The sequence below is a fragment of the Hylobates moloch genome, unplaced genomic scaffold, assembly GCF_009828535.3.
Source record: "Hylobates moloch isolate HMO894 unplaced genomic scaffold, HMol_V3 SCAFFOLD_8, whole genome shotgun sequence".
In the NCBI taxonomy this organism is placed as follows: domain Eukaryota; kingdom Metazoa; phylum Chordata; class Mammalia; order Primates; family Hylobatidae; genus Hylobates; species Hylobates moloch.
In genome coordinates, this window is record NW_026652283.1 from 57629001 (window position 1) to 57645134 (window position 16134).

Consider the following 16134-nt stretch of genomic DNA (forward strand, 5'->3'; position numbering starts at 1 on the left):
CACAGATACGAAGTGAGCACATGGTGTTGAAAAAGTGAGCTGCCAACAGACTCGCTCAGCGCAGGGTTGCCCATTCTCCTTGAATGCTTTTGATTGACAGTGTTAGGGTCCTAAATGGATTGTTTTTCTAAATGGATGGTTCTAAATGGATAAGTTTTTCCCTTAACCTACTGTTGGTATATTCTTGTTCTTCAAAATTGGAAAGAATTAATGGTATTTCGTTAGGATCTCCTCTTCATTTCTGTAGTTTCTGAGATTTTTCATCCCTTTCTTGGGAACAGGAGTAATTGGCCAGCCCTTTTTTCTTTATGTGTTTCTGACAGGAATTCTTTAAAGTTTTTGGCTTGCGTGGATAGTACCCTTCCTAAGTATTGTAGTCTGTGCAGGCTGCTATAACAAAATGCCATAAAATAGGTAGCTTAAAAACAACAAAACTTTATTTCTCATGTTTGTGGAGGCTGGGAAGTTCAGCCTCCACAAATATATGGGGAGGTTTTTATGTCTGGTGAGGGCTAGATTCCTGATACACAAACAGTGCCTGCCCTCTGGATCTGCCTGATCTCATGGAGGAAGAGGGGATAAAATTCCTTTAGACCTCTTTTGTAAGGGCACTAATCCCATTCATGAGAGTTCTGCCCTCATGACCTAAAAATCTCCCAAAGGCCCATGTTTTAACACCACCTTGGGGGCTAAGATTTCAACATATGAAATTTGGGAGAACACAAATATCAGACCATAGCACCAGTCCTATTACTAATGTATATTTTCCCGTATTTTCTCTTTTTGGTGTATTCTGCCACTCAGTGAATATTGTGTGCCAGGCATTGTATTGAGCACCTCATAGATATCTTGTTATTCTGTGTAATGATTCTATGATATAAATGTCATCCCTGTTATACAAATAAGGAATTACAATTAGATTAAACTATTTGCTCAAAGTCACAAAGCTGTAGATGGCATAGCTAGGATTAATTTCACTTTTCTTGAAAGCTGTAGCGTAGAACTGTGACTAAAAGCCAGTATTTCATCCAGGAATAGTGGCTCATGCCTATAATCCCAACACTTTGGGAGGCCAGAGTGGGAGAATCGCTCCAGCCCAGGAGTTTGAGAACAGCCTGAGCAACATAAGGAGATCCTGTCTCATATATATATATGAGCTATATGTGGTGGTATGCACCATATATATATGTGTGTGTGTGTGTGTATATGTGTGTGTGTGTGTGTGTGTGTATATATATATATATATATATATATATATATGAGCTACATGTGGTGGTATGCACCTGTAGTCCCAGCTACTTGAGAGGTTGAGGCAGGAGAGATGTCCTGAGCCTAAGAGGTCGAAGTTGCAGTGAGTCATGATCATGCCAAGTCCTGAGCCCAAGAGGTCAAAGTTGCAGTGAGTCATGATCATGCCAGTGCACTCCAGCCTGGGTGACAGAGTGAGACACTGTCTCAAAAAAAGAATGGAGACCTTCTTTAATTCACTTGTTATTCAGAATACATTTCTTAAAAGCTATTGGCTTTAACTGATTTGATAGTAATTTTTAGGTACTGTAACTTTTAGTATTAGTGGAACGCATTATGTGACATGACATGTACTGTACTCCTGCTTTTTCTGTTTTCTTTTTAAATAAACTAACGGATGATGGAGCTCTGTGCGAAGTAAACCTGTAGTCATTTCTTCCAGTTTTCAGGCCAGAAACCTTCACTGATTTTTGTCTCGTACCCAACATCTATCAGCAAACCATAGTTCTACCTTCAAAATATATCTAGAATCTCACCACTTCTCATCAACCCAACTGCTACCACCCTAGTCCGTTTCAACACCATTTCTCACTTGGATTATGATAGCTTCCGTAACCATTTCTACACTTGGCTTCCCTTTAGTCTTCTTTTCAGTAGCAGGTAGAATGATCTGGTTCATTACTGTGTCAGATCACATCACTCCTCTTTTCCAAATCCACCAGTGAATTACTGTTTTACTCAACTTAAAAGCCAAAGTCTTTAACACATTCCTTAGTTCTTTGAGGTGCCCTTTTTTTTCTCTTTTCTTTTTGAGATAGGGTCTTGCTCTGTCACCTGGGCTGGAGTGCAGTGGCACAGTCTCTGTTCACTGCAGCTTCGCCTGCTGTGCTCAAGTGATCCTTCCTCCTCAGCTTCTTGAGGAGCTGGGACTAGCTAGAGTAGCTGGGGCTACAGGTGTGTGCCCCTATGCTTGCTAGTTTTTTTTTTTTTTTAATTGTTTTTTGTAGAGATGAGGTCTCAGTATATTGCTCAAGCTGTGAGAGTGCCTTTTAAAAATTTGCATAGAGGTGTTCTGTGTCTTAGCAGTGACATACTTGAAGGATCCTCAAACATTAAATACCCCTTTCTCAAAATGCTAACGATTAGGTATGTATTGTTTTCTATTAAATAGCTCCTTACGTATTCAGTGAATTGATTGGTTGGTTCTTTTGCCCTTCCTCCTGCTCTGACCCCCAAATCTCAGTTTTCTTTACTATGGGTCCCTTTGTAGCCAGTGTGTCCTCTTATTATTATGTATTTATCATTATTGTATATATTGTATATATTTTCACATTGTGTTGTAATATCATCTATAACATATTTGAGTCTGCCATTAGACTTTACATTCCTGTATTCTAAGGGATAGTGTTTATGCTCAAGAAATTTTTCTTGAAGGAGTGAGTGTATTTTCAGTTACAGTTTTAAGTGTCATTGTATCATCTGTAAGGATTTGGATTTCTATGCCAATAAGAGAAAACTTGATAAACATTGACTTAAGCAAGTCAAGAATTACCTTCTCATGTAATGTGAAGTCCAGCGAAGGCAATCCAAAGCTGATGCAGCTGCTCAAGGATTTCATCCAGGAACCAGTATCCTCCTCTCTTCCTACCTGAAGGTTTTTGTCTTCATGGTCAGAAGATGGCTGTTGTATCTCTGAACACTGCATCAGAATTTTAGTAAGGAAGAAAAGGGAAGGATAAAAGGAAATATCTTTTTACAAGGTTTTGCATTTTTGTTCTCATAGATGGTGGCCCCTTAGAAACTGATGCCTATATTTCACTGGCCAGAATGATATCATATAGCCAATCCTAAGTACTAAAAAGGCTGGGATTTTGAGTATTCTGTTTTTTATTCTTTATAGGGAAAGAGGGGAGAAGAGGATTATAATTGGTATTTAAAGTATCAGAAAGTAGTATAGGACAAGTGGTTAAGAACATAGACCTGAATTTGAATTTTGACTTTGTTACTTCTTAGCTGTGTGACTTTAACATCTCTCTGCTTCTGTTCCCTCATCTATAAACTGGGCCTAGTAGTTGGTACCTATTTCACTTTGTTGTTGAAACTATTAAATGAGTTAATATATATTGTGGGTTTAATGTGTATAGTTTGTTTTATTTAAACAGCTAATAAGTTGTTATGATTATTGTCATCATTACCTACAAGCATTGTCGAAACTGGAATTATAAATTTATCACTCAAGGAATTAGCTTTATTTGGGATAGGAAGAAAAGAGTATTTAGCAGGTCTGGGTACATGCTTTTGAGTACAGGTGGTGGTAGAAAACGATGGTAGAGCTTTCTTAAGGGCTCTGGTGACTGCATTGTACTATTGAAAATATGTGCCGACTTAAGATATTGGAACCATTTTTATTTACTCATTGAGTTCATTTTGAAGCTCAGTGGCCCTTAGGGTCATCCTGAACAAATCATCATTTTACCAACAATCCCCTAAAGTTTAGTTCAATAGAAATATCATCTCTTATTGATAGAATGTTTGAAGACTTAGCTCTAAACTATATATTGAAATATGATTTCATTGGTATTGTTACTAGTCTTTTCCAATTTGTAATCACTCTACTTTAAAAAAAAATCAATTATTTTTCTTTTCTTTTTAGCCCCATCTGCTTTGATATGATTGAAGAAGCATACATGACAAAATGTGGCCACAGCTTTTGGTAAGACAATTCTATCGAGTAAAATAATCTTTTAACGTTTTAAAACTTATCTGTAAATGTAGCCAATGAGAAGTTACATGTTTTAAACCAACTTTGATTATCTTACAGTCATATTTTTTTTCTTGACATATCTTTGTAGATCTGGCAGTTTAAGGCAGTTAACATAACAGCTGGCGCATAATTTCTGTCAAATGTTTAGATTTAGCATAGGCCTTACTGATGGATTTGAAAACTTCTGCATTTATTAATTGTTAATAAGAACTTTTCACTGCTGTTCTTAGTGATACTGGACAATCAGGACCAACCATGAAGCACTAATTACTCACTTGTGGGGATAGGTTGGAGAACGCAGTAAAGCAGGCTAAGAAGATCATGGAAAAAGAATACAGGATTAAAAAGTTCTGTGTTCTTTTTTTTAACACTTTGCTCAATATTAACTTTACATTATATCATGCCAGGTTAACTCATACGTTAAAAAATTTTTTTAATTTTAAAATTTACATAATACCGAATTTATATTTTTTATATATTTTTTTCTGGTTCCTTAGTCTTGGAGGAATTTATAATTTTAACCACAGTTATGTGAACAGTGCAGTAGTGTTAAGTATGTTCATATTATTGTACAATTGATCTCTAGAACTTTTTGTGCAAAACTGAAACTCGTCACTCATTAAACAACAATTCCCAATTTCCCCTTCCCCATATCCCCTGGCAGCCACCATTCTACTTTCTGTTTCTATGAATTTAACTATTCTAGATACCTCAAATAAGTAGAAGTATTTGTCTTTTTATGACTCGCTTATTTCATTTAGCATAATGTCTTCAGTGTTTATCAGTGTTGTAGCATGTGTCAGAATTTCTTTGTAAGGCTGAATAATACTCCATTTTGTGTATGTGTGTGTGTGTGTGTGTATATATATATATATACACACTACGTTTTGTTCATCTATCAGTAGACACTAGGGTTGCTTCTTCTACCTTTTGGCTACTATGAATAATGCTGCTGTGGACATGGGTGTACAAACATCTCTTTGGGACTCTGCATTCCAGTCTTTTGGGTGTATACTCAGAAGTGGAATTGCTGGATCATGTGGTAATTTTTTTAATTTTTTGAGAAACTGCCATACTGTTTTCTATAGGGGCTGCACTATTTTATGTTCTCAACAACAGTGCATAAGAGTTCCAATTTCTCCACATCCTTGCCAACTCTTATTTTGTTGGTTTTTGATAGTAGCCATCCTAATGCATGTGTAATCTGTGTATTTTTAATTATTTTTGCTTATTTTTAAACCTATTCTGTTGGCATATTATTTTAGCCTTAGTATTCCTTGTGTTCTAATACTCCTTATATTCTAATTCATATTGAAATCAGGCCCGTAATTTTATGCTGAAGTTGGATATGATATCTGGCAGATTGATGTCCCTTCATCATGAAGAGTATTGGGTATTAACACTAGTCTGTAAGATCTTTCGTTTCATCTGGAGCATGATGCTTTAGTGATAGGTGTATTCCCTCTGCTAGTCACTTAAAAAGCTTTAAATAAAAATCACTTTCTTAGTTTGTATTATCTATATTCTTTCTTATAAAATAAAGTATTAAAATGATAACAGCAATGTATATTATTGCTTTAAAAAACAACTCATTGTACAGGAAGATGTAATATAAAATACGAATGTCCACCTTTATCTAGTTTTTCTTGCCTACCTCCTCAGGTTATCACGGGTAAAAGGAATGATTAGGTATTCCTTCAGAATCCTTTTACTATTTTTTTAAGTCATTTGCTTTCTTGAATACTTTTTATTTTCTGGTATATCATTGACATTATTATGATTCACGAATCACTTTCTGCTCTGTATTGCCAATGAAATTCTGGACATGTGGGTCTTGCTTTGGGGCTGATACAGGTATGGTCTTGGCCTTTTCAGGCCATCGTTCGGTAGTAATGTTCTCTTTGGTCCGTAAATTGACCTAGCGTCTTAGCATTTCCATAGGAAACCATATGTTTTTTTCAGAGATTTTGGATTATGATTATTCTGGAAAATTAGGTGATCTAGAGTAGGCTTTCTCAACCTTGTCACTCTTGACATATTAGACCAGATAATTCTTTGTCGTAGGTGACTGCACTGTGCTTTATAGATTGTTTAGCAGTATACTTGACCCCTACCCAATACCACCCCTGCCCATCTCTGCAGTTGTGACAACCAAAAATGTCTCTAGACATTGCAGATACCCCTTGGGGGACAAAATTTTCCTCCCTTGAGAAGTACTCATCTAGCGCTAAAAGAACAAGTTCTTGATATTGTTAGACCAGGATTCTACTTCTGGTTCTGAAACTTACCTAACCTTTGTCAAGTTACTCACTCTGTGCTGCTGCTGTCCTCTTCCTCCTCTTCCTCATTCTCTTTTTACTCCTTCAATTCCTCCTCTTTTTATAGATTTAAAAGTGTTGAAATATGAAATAGATTGTGAAGTGAGGTTTTTAATTTTCCTGAGTGTCCTGTAACTTACATATCCATTGTGGCATTTTTTTAAAAAAGGCCCTGGATCAGTTCAGTGACCTTGTTTCACTATGTTGTGAAGTGGAATAAATTACCGATTGACCTTATAAATGGACAGGCTGGGGCTTTTCAATAAATTTATAATCTTCATGTTGTCTTTAGGTCATTGTTGGAAAGCCCCATTGCTTTCTTAAATAGCTTTTCCTCCTGCTCTCAAAACAATTTAGGCTTAAATCCTTATTATAATACAATTTCATTTTTATGTTATACCCTGATGAGAACGTGTTTTTTTTTTTTTTTTTTTTTTTTTGAGACAGAGTCTTGCTCTGTCACCAGGCTGGAGTGCAGTGGCTCGATCTCCGCTCACTGCAACCTCCACCTCCTGGATATTCCGCGATTCTCCTGCGTCAGCCTCCTGAGTAGCTGGGATTACAGGCGTGTGCCACCATGCCCGGCTAATTTTTTGTACTTTAAGTAGAAACGGGGTTCACTGTGTTAGCCAGGATGGTCTCGATCTCCTGACCTTGTGATCTGCCCGCCTCGGCCTCCCAAAGTGTTGGGATTACAGGCGTGAGCCACCACACCCGGCCGAGAATGTGTTTTAAGATACCCACTGGAGAGCAGGTTTTAGTAGGATAGAGGCCATAATGTTGGCAGGAACTAATAAAACTGGAGGCTGTCAATTCCAACATCAGGCTTGCTATACTGATTTTTTTTTTTTTGCAGTTTTGTTTAAAGCAAAAGTTTATAATTATTTACTCTTTCCTAACATGTGAGGGCTATGAAACTTAAGTCATTAACTGTAGCCTCTTGTGTCAACTTTCTAGTAACATAAATTCTGGTTAGTAAGCTGGATTCAAGCAGTATACCACTTCAGAGCTCATCCACATTATTACCACTAAATCAGATTGGACCACATCAGCTGTTTTCCCCTCCTCCCAAGTGAAAATGTCTTTCCTAGTAACAATTTGGAGACAATATTGCAGGAACTTCTTTCACTTTATTTATTCCCACTTGAGAACCTACTGTTACCTGTATATGTAGCCTAACTGAAATACAATGATATAATGAGAAATCTGACTTTTACATACTGTAGAGATAAAATTGGCTCTTTGTCTTTGCCCATTTGCTGCCTCCAGCTTGTGCCCTGTACCGTATGTCTACCAAGCCCTGATTTACTATTTTGCTTCATTACAAGTTAGTTACAGTTCATGGTGTCCTTCAGCATCGTCATCTCCCAGCATGTGGGTGATAAAGCCTGAGAGTCAGATTGCCTTTTGAGACTCTTGGCTAATCCATCATCTTGCACCATACTTTTGGTCTTTCTTTACAGTTGGTTATTAGATGTAATGACTGGTCCTAATTTGTCCTGACCGTGTTATAGTTTATTCTTTTTTCTAGAATTTTCTGATTACTTAGTTTTTTATATCTACTCATCCTTGTTTACATAGAAAAAGATATTTATATTTGTTAGCAAGTATATACATAGTAGAAGAAACATAACCATATACATCTATAAAGAAATACACATTTTTTATTAGCAGATACATACTTAATAGAGGAAATAGGTACCCATTTATATCAGCAGAATTAAAATAATTATTTTTAAGAGTTGCAGTGTGAGTAGCTTGAAAATTTCTCAGGTGGACCCGAGATATGTATCCCTTTTACCTCCTTGTTATGCCCACCTGTTGTTGAGCACTAATCTGGATACTTATCCTTCTCTTAGCATCCAAAGCTTTGTATGCAGGCTGGTAATGGTCAAGTAGATTAGATGAATGAGAATGAATTAGAGTTACTGGGGTAAGAAATACTGAAAATTTCTAATTTGTTTTATATGATCCAGAAGGCAGCAGACAGACATATGTTGCTTTCCTGGCTATATCTACTCATTCATGCATTCAACATTTACTGAGTTTGAATTCTTTTAACAGGATATTGTGCTAAACATTAAGGGTACAGAGGGTAAAACAAATCCTTGCATTTAATGACCAAATAGAAGAAGGGCTGATAGGCATATACAGAAATAAGTACAAGGTAAGATAGTAACTATTTCTCAAACTAAGGCAGGTCTCCTTTGGGGTGGTAGTGAAGTAGTAGATGCTCTAAGATACACTCGATGCATCTTGTTGTCACTTAAGTTGTATACAGTGGTATGTAATTTGATGTACTTTGATTTTACAATGTAAATGGATTTTATCAAGTGCAATGCAGAAAAATCACTAGTGTTTGAACTAGTGTTAGTGAGCACAGTTACTTCCAGCTATGTCCCGTTTCTTTTTTTTTTTGTCTGAGAGATAGTGTAGTAAGCCTGTTGATGTGGAATATGATTAGGATGCTAAAGAAAAGAGGAGTTTCTACTAGATTTTGGAATAATTTCTTGTATATTGACAAAAATTTTTTTTTTGTTTTTTGAGACTGGGTGTCACTCTGTCACCAGGCTGGAATGCAGTGGTGCAAACATGGCTCACTGCAGCCTCCATCTCCTGGGCTCAAGCAGTCCTCCTGCTTCAGCCTCCTGAGTAGCTAGGATCACAGGGACACACTGCCACCATGCATGGCTAATTTTTAAAATTTTTGTAGAGTTGGGGTTTCACCACATTGCCTGAGCTGGTTGAAACTCCTGAGCTCAGGCAATCCTCTTGCCTCAGCCTCCCAAATTGCTGAGATTACAGGCACGAGCCACTGCACCCAGCCTGACAAACTCCTCTCTGACTTAACAGCTTAGCTTGTTCTTGTCATATGCACATTTTCTATCATTTATTTTTAAAGAAAACTTATTTACTAAAACCCATAATGTTCTCCTTCTACTTATCTGTCAACCCATCTCTTACCTTTATTATGTAATTTTTTTTTTTTTTTTTTTTAAACGGAGTCTCACTTTGTCGCCCAGGCTGGAGTGCAACGGCGTGATCTTGGCTCACTGCAACCTATGCTCCCTGGGGTCAAGCAATTCTCCTGCCTTGGCCTACTGAGTAGCTGGGACTATAGGCGTGCACCAACATGTCTGCTAACTCTTGTATTTTTAGTAGAGATGGGGATTTCACCATGTTGCCCAGGCTGGTCTCAAACTCCTTACGTCAAGTGATCTGCCCACCTTGGCCTCCCAAAGTGCTGGGATTACAGGCATGAGCCACTGCGCCCGGCCTTGTCTTTTAAAACAAAAAACAAAAAAAAACTATTTTTTTCTTTTTTTTGGAGACAGAGTCTCGCCCTGTCACCCAGGCTGGAGTACAGGGGCACAATCTCAGTTCATTGCAACCTCTGCCTACTAGGTTCAAGTGATTCCCCTGCCTTAGCCTCCTGAGTAGCTGGGATTACAGGTACCTGCCACCATGCCCAGCTATTTTTTGTGTTTTTAGTAGAGAGGAGTTTCACCATGTTAGCCAGGCTGGTCTCGAACTCCTGACCTCAAGTGATCTGCCCACCTTGGCCTCCCAAAGTGCTGGGATTACTGGCATGAGCAGATATACCCAGCCTGGCATGTCTCTTACCTTTTTTTTGAGGTGGGGTGGGGTGGGGACGGAGTTTTGCTCTTGTCACCCAGGCTGGAGTGCAGTGATATGATCTTGGTTCACTGCAAGCTCCTCCTCCCGGGTTCAAGCGAGTCTCCTGCCTCAGCCTTCTGAGTAGCTGGAATTACAGGTGCCTGCCACCATGCCCAGCTAATTTTTTGTATGTTTAGTAGAGATGGGGTTTTGCCATGTTGGGCAGGCTGGTCTTGAACTCCTGACCTCAGGTGATCTGCCCGCCTTGGTCTCCTATAGTGCTGGAATCACAGGTGTGAGCCACTGCTCCCGGCCGTCTCTTTAATAACCTTTCAGAGTCTCTCCTTTATGACTTGCTTTGTTTGAACTTGCTGATTTTTTGTTGTTTTTTTGAGACAGATTCTCACTCTGTCCCTCAGGCTGGAGTGTAGTGATGCAATCTCTGCCCACTGCAACCTCAGCCTCCCGATTAGCTAGAACCATAGGCCATGCAGAACCACGCCCAGCTAATTTTTGCATTTATTATTATTATTATTTTTTTTTTTTGTAGAGACAGAGTTTTGCCATGTTGCCCAGGCTGCTGATTTTAAAAAAGAGTTAAATTTTGTATGTATATTTCCTGGTAATGTTAACTCATTTCCTTTTTTCCTAAGCAGACTATAAATTTCTTAATGTTGTGATTCTTAGTCTATTGTATTTGCATGCCTACGCTATGCTTCTTCCTTGTAATAAAAATGAAAAAAAAGATTTAGTATGGTATTTCCTTCAGTGAAATTTCCATGTAGGAAATTTTCAGTCATACATGAAGCATATTTTGTGATTATGGTAATCCTAGCCTTGTCATAGTTGCAAGAGGTGATGATACTGTTTTTGGAACATTGTGCAGGTCATTTGTTCGGTAGATATTTGCATATCCATTATGTGCCTGGCATTTACTTCAGTCTTTAGGCCCTTGTGATTTGCCAAAGACCACTGTTACTTTGATTCTTCACACCTTCCTCCTTTTTACTTATCTTGAAAGTAACAAATGTGAGATGTGAAAGTAGTTGATAACCAGAAGGGCGAAACCTGGAGAATGTAGGTTTTTGTTTTTTTGTTTGTTTTATTTTGTATTTTGTTAAGGTGGAGGGGGAAGGTAAGTGGATATAAAAATCAATTTCAGTTTACAAAGCTCAAGTAAATTTATAGTAATTTGGATACATAATAAAAGAGGTACTTTCTCTGTAGGAATAATTTTTACAGATCACCTTTGTAATTTCTTAGAAATCATTTTTTTCCTGAGTGTTACCAGTAATACTTATTTATTATAGAAACCTGAATTAAAGACATCTACAAAGAAAACATTTCCCATAATTATATGACCCAGAGACAAATACTGTTAACATTTCGAGGATTGTCTTTTATGGTTTATTTTAAATGTACACATATATAATTTTTTAAGAGAAATGGGATTATATTATATACACTGTGTTATAGATTGTCATTTTTATTCAGCAGTATGTATAATAACATTTTTTTCTCATATCAGTTTGACACTTTTCCATGATTTGGTTGAAAAATATTTAAGGAGTTTTTTTTTTAATAGGGAGGCACACAAATGTAAAAGGTTTAACATTATAGAAATATATAATGTAAGAAAGGGAAAATTTTCTGTAATCACAGTTCTCTAGCAATAACTATGAGTAGTTTATTTTTATGGCATAGAAATTACAATAATTTGTATTGGATGGCTGTATAGCATTGCATTGGATTGATGTTTACAAATTTATTTAGTCAGTTTCTTAGTGTTTAGGTTGCTTCTGTTTTATTTTGCTATTTACAGATAACCTTGTATTAAACACCCTTCTAAATATATATTTCCTTAGGATAAATTCCTAGAAGTAAAATATTCAAAAGGGTATGTAAAACCTTAAGGTTTTTCCTGCAACTTGCCTTCTAGGAAAGTTGTGCTGGTTAACATTTTCTGTAACAGTACTTGAGATTGTTCATATCCACATATACTCCTTAACTATGACATTATTTTCTTTTGTCTTTTTTTCTCCTTTTTTCAGACAGGGTCTCATTCTGTCACTCAGGCTGGAGTGCACTGGCATAATCGTGGCTCACTGTAGCCCTGAACTCCTGGGCTCAGGTGATCCTCCTGCCTCAGCCTCCCAAGTAGCTGCACATGCCATCACGCCTGGCTAATTTTTTCATTTTCTGTAGTAATGGAGTCTTGCTGTGTTCCCCAAGCTGATCTCGAACTCTTGGCCTCAAGTGATCTTCCTGCCTCTGCCTCCTAAATTGTTGGGATTACAGGCGTGAGCCGTTGTGCCTTACTGGCAGTATTTTATTTTTCTATCCTGACTGGTAAAATCTAGTATATAATTTTAAATCAGCTTTTCGTGACTCGTGAAGATGATGGTTTTCTCATGTTTATTGACTAATTTTTGTCTTTGGTTGAGGTTTCTGTTTCTCTTTTCTTTTTTATTTGAATGAACTCTGAGTATTAAGGGTATTAGCATGCCAATAGTATGAGTAGTCTGTTTGCTTAACTGAGCTGTAGGCATTAGCTTTTCTGGTGTTGTTATGAACTATCTAAATTGCATAAACTTAAAATTTAGGGAGTGCAGCTTTTTAAATTTGTATAGTGTCCTTGATGTTTGAGTTTGGTTTGAAATAACATTTGTGTACTGTTTACCCAGTAAGTGCCCTGTATATCCTGTTGATAATGTAAAAATATAAACAAAAATAAATTTGTTAGATTAGTTATGTTGAAAATGAGGAATAGACTAATAGTCATTATTTTGTGACCAGTTTATTAATTTTTCATTGATTTAATTAAGCCTTTTTTTTCCCCCCCTACTAATAGCTACAAGTGTATTCATCAGAGTTTGGAGGACAATAATAGATGTCCCAAGTGTAACTATGTTGTGGACAATATTGACCATCTGTATCCTAATTTCTTGGGTGAGTCTTTGGAATGATTTTTATTTTAAAAATATTTCGATCCCCAAAATTGTGTGCTAGCACTAATTTATTCAGAAAACCTACCTTAGTGGTAAGCAAGTCTCTCTCTACTATATACCACAGTGCTTTCCTCTTCTTGGATTGTGACATAGATTCTATACATTGTTAGTATTTTATTTTTAAGTTTTATTTAAAAATTCATAAAACTTTCAGATTGTTATGTAGATCAGGGACCCCTGGGCCATGGACTGGTACCAGTCTGTGGCCTATTAGAAACTGGGCTGCACAGCAGGAAGTGAGGGACTGGCAGGTGAGCGAGCACTACCGCCTGTGCTCTGTCTCCTGTGAGATCAGTGGGTGGCATTAGATTCTCAGAGGAGTATGAAACTGATTGTGAACTGCACATGCAAGGGATCTAGGTTGCGTGCTCCTTATGAGAATCTGATGCCTGATAATCTGAGGTGGAACAGTTTCATCCTGAAACCATCCCTCCCACCTCCCTTCAGTCTGGAAAAATTGTTTTCTATGAAACCAGTCCCTGGTGCCAAAAAGGTTGGGGACTGCTGATGTAGATGACAGACTGGATGTGAGGCTTAACAAAAATGGCAGCAGTTCTGAACACCTTTACGTCTCCCTGTGAAGTGTTACACATCCCTACTTTTGGGGCAGAAGTGAGAAAGAGTCCATGGGTGTCAGGAACCCAGGTTTGTTGAATATTGAGGGCAAGGGGACAAAAAAACTTGGGTGTGATGCTTGCTGAGTTAGGAGTGAATGGGTGAAGAGAATCTGAACTAGGGAGGCAATTAAAAATTAAGAACTTAGGAAGGAATACATGGAGGAGAACTTTTGAGAGAGGAGTGGTAAGAACTAGAGAAGAGAGACATGAATAGGGAATCCTTAAGTATAGATGATAAATGATCGGAAATAATAACTAGTCAGAGCCAACTGTGAATATCAGAAAAATTCTGCATGTTAACTATCCTAAGATACTGTAGGAAACGTTTAGTCTGAGTGTTTTGGGAATGAATAATAAGCTAAAGATTAATTTTCAGGTATGAGTAGGCATGAAGTAGGGCACTCTTGGGTTTATATATCAAAAAGGTCAATTCTGCATTTTAAAGACTAATATGCTCAGAGTTGGGGTGTGGTGACTACTTTTGTATTAGATTCTGACCTGATAGTACTTTGGTGGCAGTTTGATTTTTAGCTCAAATTGTTGTTTAAAATAAATTATGAATTTGAACATATTCAGCTATGGTTTTCCTTTTTATCTGTGCTCTAAAAGTGCCTTAGCTACAATGGTTTTTTCTCTGTTACTCTTCACTGTAATTTTTTTTTTTATGAAGGAAAATCACTGGAGGATTACATAGCAGAAAGGGGTGCTAAAGGAATTGAAGATTTTCTGCTAGAATGACAAATTCTTCTAAGTGGCTAAAGTTTTATGGCAAACTTGGAGAAGGAACTTAGGAAAAGAACAAAGAGAGAAATATTGAGTGGCGTGGTACCTTGCAGGATGAGACGTGATGGCCTAGTTTAGATAATAGGGAAACCATATCCTGTAGGGCAAAATCCTTTGTCCCTGAGCTTGTAAATTTGAATTGATGCTGCCCTGTGGAATCTAGGATCACTAAAGAGCACTATGATTTTTCTGTAGTCATAACTTTGGAAAACTAGTTACTCTTTTGGAATGGTTAAATATATAATGGAATCTGATGTTCTGAAGATTTTGGTATTTACTAGATGTTTCAGGCAACATTCCTTAGTTCACAAGTTTAAAATTCTGTTTTGTGAGTTTCTAAATAGTGAGAGAGAGTTATATACAAGTATAGAAGGAATATAAAAATATACTGCCACTTAAGCTGGAAAGTGATCCCCTACATTATATATATTCTCTCTTTTTTTTTTTTTTTTGAGACAGAGTGTCTCCCTTTGTTGCCCAGGCTAGAGTGCAGTGGCACGATCTCGGCTCACTGCAGCCTCCGCCTCCCAGGTTCAAGGATTCTTCCTCAGTCTCTCTGGTTGCTGGAATCGCAGGCGTGTACCACTGCACCCGGCTAATTTTTGTGTTTTTAGTAGAGACGGGGTTTCACCATGTTGGATAGGCTGGTCTCGAACTCCTGGACTCAAGCGATCCTCCCGCCTCAGCCTCCCAAAGTGCTGGGACTACAGGTGTGAGTCATTGCGCCTGGCCTTACATATTCTCAAATATATGTATCTAATGAACAGTGAAGTCACATTTACTGACTTTTTTTTTTTTTTTTTTGAGACAGCGTCCCACTCTGTCACCCGCTGGAGTGCAGTAGTGCGATCAGGGCTCACTGCAGCCTTGATCTCCCTGGTTCAAGTGATCTTCCCACCTCAGCCTCCCAAGTAGCTGGGACTACAGTCATGTGCCACCATACCTGGCTATTTTTGTTTGTTTGTTTTTGTAGCGACAAGGTCTCACTATGTTTTCCAGGCTGATCTCAAACTCCTGGGCTCCAGTGATCCTCCTGCCTCAGCTTCTCAAAGTGTTGGGATTACAGGTGTGAGCCATTGTGCCTGGCCAATTACTGTTTTTTTTTTTTTTTCCGTTTTGTTTTTTTTTTGAGACAAAGTCTCACACTGTCACCCGGGCTGGAGTGCAGTGGCATGATCTTGACTCACTGCAACCTCCACCTCCTGGGCTCACGTGGTTCTCCTCCCTCAGCCTCCCGAGTAGCTGGGATTATGGGCGCACACTACCACACCCTGCTAATTTTTTGTCATTTTAATAGAGACAGGGTTTCACTATGTTGGCCAGACTGGTCTCAAACTCCTGACCTCGTGATCACCCACCTCGGCCTCCCGAAGTACTGGGATTACAGGTGTGAGCCACCGCCCCGGCCCAATTACTGATTTTTTAAGCTAGAAATTATCTTGACAGTGATCTCTAGTGCAGCTTTCAGTGTGATCATATTGTCAACTGTGGAAATAACATTTCATCCTGATACATCTACTTGTGTTTTTCTGCTGATTACCTCTTCTAGCTGTGTCCTTTGTTCAGTGATAGCCAAATCCTAAGGTCTTACACTAGGTATGTAGAGACTATCTCCTGTTGGCTCAGAGTAATGTCATTGAGATATGTTGATCCATGTGTTCCTGAAAGTGAAATATCACTTGTTTTTTTCTATACAAAAAAATGTCTTCTAAGTTATTTTCATTGCTTCAGCTTAAGATGGCATGAGTTGCATAATGCCTGCAGTTCTTAGTTGGGTT

General features: G+C 38.0%; 1 protein-coding gene across 4 annotated transcripts in view; it reads left to right on the forward strand.

The window, feature by feature from the left end:
• The window catches only part of COP1 (COP1 E3 ubiquitin ligase), a 257894-nt gene that overhangs the window by 18763 nt on the left and 222997 nt on the right, over positions 1-16134 (forward strand). For all 4 annotated transcript variants that reach the window (XM_032160914.2, XM_032160918.2, XM_032160917.2 and 1 more), the window contains exons 2-3: positions 3902-3961; positions 12800-12897. In XM_032160914.2, coding sequence (XP_032016805.1) covers positions 3902-3961; positions 12800-12897 — 158 coding nt within the window. The remainder of the gene's footprint in view (positions 1-3901; positions 3962-12799; positions 12898-16134) is intronic.